Genomic DNA, 4,340 nt, shown 5'->3' on the forward strand with positions numbered 1-4,340 from the left:
TGCCAAGAACCTACAACCAAGATTACTTTATCCAGCAAAGCTATCATTCAGAAGTGAAGGTCAGATAAAGAGCTTCACAGATAAGGAAAAGCTAAAGGAGTTCATCACCACCAAACCAGGATTATATGAAATGCTGAAAGGTATCCTATAAGAAGAGGAAGAGGAAGAAAAAGGTAAAGATACAAATTATGAACAACAAATATGCATCTATCAACAAGTGAATCTAAGAATCAAGTGAATAAATAATCTGATGAACAGAATGTACTGGTGATTATAATAGAATCAGGGACATAGAAAGGGAATGGACTGACTATTCTTGGGGGGGAAAAGGGTGTGGGAGATGCGGGAAGAGACTGGACAAAAATCGTGCACCTATGGATGAGGACAGTGGGTGGGGAGTGAGGGCAGAGGGTGGGGTGGGAACTGGAAGGAGGGGAGTTATGGGGGGGAAAAGAGGAACAAATGTAACAATCTGAACAATAAAGATTTAATAAAAATTAAAAAAGACAAAAAAATTATATAGACTATGCATAGAAGTAATCAGAGATACACTAAACTGTTAATAGTGATTATCTCTGGAAAGTGGAATTGTGGTAGACTATATTATTATGTATTGCTGTAATGCTTAATTTTTGTATAATGAGGATATATTACTATTTTAATCAGGAAAACAATAATTTTTTTTTTAATTGTCAACAAGGAAAAGGGACTTCGCAAGTGGTAGGCCACTGCAGGGTCTCCAGGCATGATACTATAGGCACTGTGACACCTGGCAGTAACCTCAGACTAGGAATGCAAAGTTCTCCTGAAGCCAGGCATACCTTTTCCCTCTCTTAGCAGCCCAATTACATATATTTATGTCCTGTTAGGTGTAAGTATCTCATCTCCACTGTGCACCCAGGTAGACATAGTGACTTTCCTAGGTAATAGGGAAAATTCTGGTAAAGAATTCTCTCTTTCCTGTATGTAAGCAATCTAATGATATGTCTTTGCAGGTCTTCTGGGGAGAAACTGATCTATTTTAACTTTTGCCCCCTTGAAAACTCAACCCTAGGAACCTCTAAAAAGATTACTAGCCTAGCTGGTGTGGCTCAGTGGTTGAGTGTCGACCTATGAACCAGGTCACAGTTTGATTCTCGGTCAAGGCACATGCCAGGGTTGCGGGCTTGATCCCCAGTGGAGGCTGTGCAGGCGGCAGCCAATCAATGATTCTCTCTCGTCATTGATGTTTCTATCTCTCTCTCCCTTCCTCTCTGAAATCAATAAAAATATATTTAAAATTAAAAAAAAATAGATCACTATGCTTCAAAGTCAAAAAGTCTTTTCTGAGTGTTGATATTTGTGTAGAAGGCTTGATTTTAAAATAAAGTATACGGGCAATGAAGACTTCTTAAAAGGCAAAATCAAACTCATACTTGCACTTACTTGCTGCACTGAAGGATGCTTGTCCTGCAGCTCGGCTAACTTGGAATCTTGTTCATATGGTGGAGTAGAACAAAGAGACTCAAAATTCACCTCTGCTATTTGTGTACAATCTTCATCAGTCTGGTCCTGCAGCTCGGCTAACTTGGAATCTTGTTCATATGGTGGAGTAGAACAAAGAGACTCAAAATTCACCTCTGCTATTTGTGTACAATCTTCATCAGTCTGGTCCTGCAGCTCGGCTAACTTGGAATCTTGTTCATATGGTGGAGTAGAACAAAGAGACTCAAAATTCACCTCTGCTATTTGTGTACAATCTTCATCAGTCTGAGACATGTTGGGCTCATTTCCAGCACTGAGACTGCTGCCTCCCTCTTTTCTGTGACAAATGGGTCCCACCATGGCTTCTGACAATGTGTTTATGGCTGCTAACAACTCAGCTGGCAATGCATCATCCTTTGTGTTTTCTAGTAAATCTCTGTGACATGTCAAAGGTATTGATAGCGAATTCAAAGAGTTGCTCGATGGGCTCATCAACTCTCTAGATTCAATATCATTCATTATTCCAAACAATGTCTCCTCCTGAGTGTTTGCTGGTGATGTTATTAACTTTTCTAAGGCAGAAACAAAAGTTTCAACAGAGCTTTCTTCATCTTTGGTTTCTTCAGAAGTGATGGTTAATGTGACTTCCTTTCCAGACTCAAAAAATACATTTGGTGCTGCTAAGATCTTCTGCGACTCTATTAATGAATTCTCCTTGACAGCAACCATATCAGATACTTTAATAGCAGTACCTGAGAGAAGGCTCATTTCAGGAGAATCTCTGTCTGCATTTAGCTCCTATGTATTCAAAAAAGAAATTCCATCAGTACAGTATATACAAAGAAGTGTTTAAAATGAAAACTTTATAGTTTTCCAAATTATCATGTCAGTAAGTTATCACCAAAAAATTTTAACAAATTTCCTCCCCTTCTATAAATAAAAATAGTCTAAAGGGAGACATATGTAATACTCTTTGTAATACTTTAAGCAATAAATAATTTTACAAAATAAAAATAGTCTATACTACTTTCCTATACCAAATCACTAATGAACAAATGGCTAAACAAACAAAAGTAGACCAAGGGTAAAATTGGCTGGACCATAATTACAGATGGCAACTTATCTGTTCAGCTAAGTTTAACTGTGCTAAAAGAAAGAAGCAGAGATGGCATGGATACTTAACAGATTATCTCAAAATTTCACTGCAGTTAATAGTTGTCAAAAACTTGGTCATAAACCTATTGAATTTTTAAAAAATTATTGACCAGGAATAAAATTGGTATACTTTCATCTTCTTTTTATTTCCCACCTCTTTATGAATATATAAATGTGAAGTAAAAAGCCAAAAGACAGGTCAGAGGAACAAAGAGGAGAAATGAGGGCACAGTTCTATGTAAATATTATGAGCCCTGCCTATAAAGAAATGGTTCTGAGTTGTGAATTTTTTAACCAAAAACCACAAAACTTATATTTCTGAATGACTATTATTTTTCAAAATCATCACCTTAATAGGTTTCACCCATTCTCAAGTATTTCTAATGCTCAAAATGTTATTAGACTTCCTCTTTTGAAAGTACTTTCAAATTTTTTATAAGCCATTAAAGTAAACCACTCTCAGTATTTTAAAGGAACTGAACTTCTTGTCAATACTAAAAACCATTTATTTGCTTGACCTTAAATAACAGAATGGGTTTCAATAATGTACTATTCCTAAAAATCAAATCCACCTTCCAGTGCCACACCACTCTGATAAAATGAACTGTAAATTGTAAGCCCTTTAATATTCTGATTTGAAAAGAAAAATGAAAACTATTCATTCCCTCTCCTCCTTTTCTACCTGCCACAATTTATTTTCTTGCGTACATAACACACAAAGCTTAAGAAGATATATTTATTTAGCAGTAATGCTAACTATAATTTTCTCTGAAAGATAAAAGGAATTTAGAAGGAATTCAAGAACCAGATCCTATCCATTCTTAAAGTCACAGTTCAAGGTCTCCCTCCTATTTAAAATCTTTATAGCTATTAAATCCAAAGCCATAGCTGTAATAAAGTATATACACTTTGAATAACTATAAAGGCAATGTTCGTTAAATCTAAAAAGAAAGAAACATCAATTGAACTATCAGCTGTTAAAGCTTGTCTACATTTTTTGGGACACCCTGTATATTGGACACTGCCCTAAAAGAATTTAATTTCTAACGGAAGATTAAAAACATAAGTACATAAGACATAAAATAAAGTATAAATAATGTCAAAAATACTGTATGAACTCAAATGAATGGCATAAACCATAGAGTGGCCTAATGTATTACAAGATCGTTTTCTGGAGAAGGGAAGAGGGAGTCTGCAGCAAGCTTTCATGATTGTTTTTAAAATGCTTGGTTTCTTTACCATAAGAATTTTCATAGTATGCACATTATAAATCTGAGACTTTAGGATACAGTGTTCTCCAAACTTCTTTGTTCAAAAAAATTCTTTTTCTCAAAAGATCTATTAATTTTATAGGATGCAAGTGCTTAAGAAATACTGATATAGTCAGTGAATAACGAATGTTAAAGAGAGAGCAATTTGGTCAAGATCAACAGAATTATCTGAGAAAGAGCCATAGAGGAAAAGGGACTCGAGCCTGAAATAAAAAATTTGTGAAGGAGTGAAATAAGGGAGAAACACATATTATTAAGCACCAACTAAGGTCCAGACACCATGAACTATCATTGCTCTGTCCTCACAATCCTGTGAAATGGGTATCTACACATACCACTGTGAAGTGGAATTCTACACATATAAATAACACACTTGGAATGCACACCTATCTGGTTCCAAATTTTATGCTCTTTCTCTTGCTTCCGGGTTCTTGACTTGAACAAGTCCCT

General features: G+C 35.6%; 1 protein-coding gene across 1 annotated transcript in view; it reads right to left on the reverse strand.

Annotated features, from left to right (window-relative positions):
- ANKRD31 (ankyrin repeat domain 31) overlaps window positions 1–4,340 on the reverse strand; it is a 124,236-nt gene that overhangs the window by 88,081 nt on the left and 31,815 nt on the right. Inside the window, exon 7 of the mRNA XM_015571672.1 lies at window positions 1,720–2,262. Coding sequence (XP_015427158.1) covers window positions 1,720–2,262 — 543 coding nt within the window. The remainder of the gene's footprint in view (window positions 1–1,719; window positions 2,263–4,340) is intronic.

The sequence above is a fragment of the Myotis davidii genome, unplaced genomic scaffold (genome assembly GCF_000327345.1).
Source record: "Myotis davidii unplaced genomic scaffold, ASM32734v1 scaffold44, whole genome shotgun sequence".
Taxonomy (NCBI): domain Eukaryota; kingdom Metazoa; phylum Chordata; class Mammalia; order Chiroptera; family Vespertilionidae; genus Myotis; species Myotis davidii.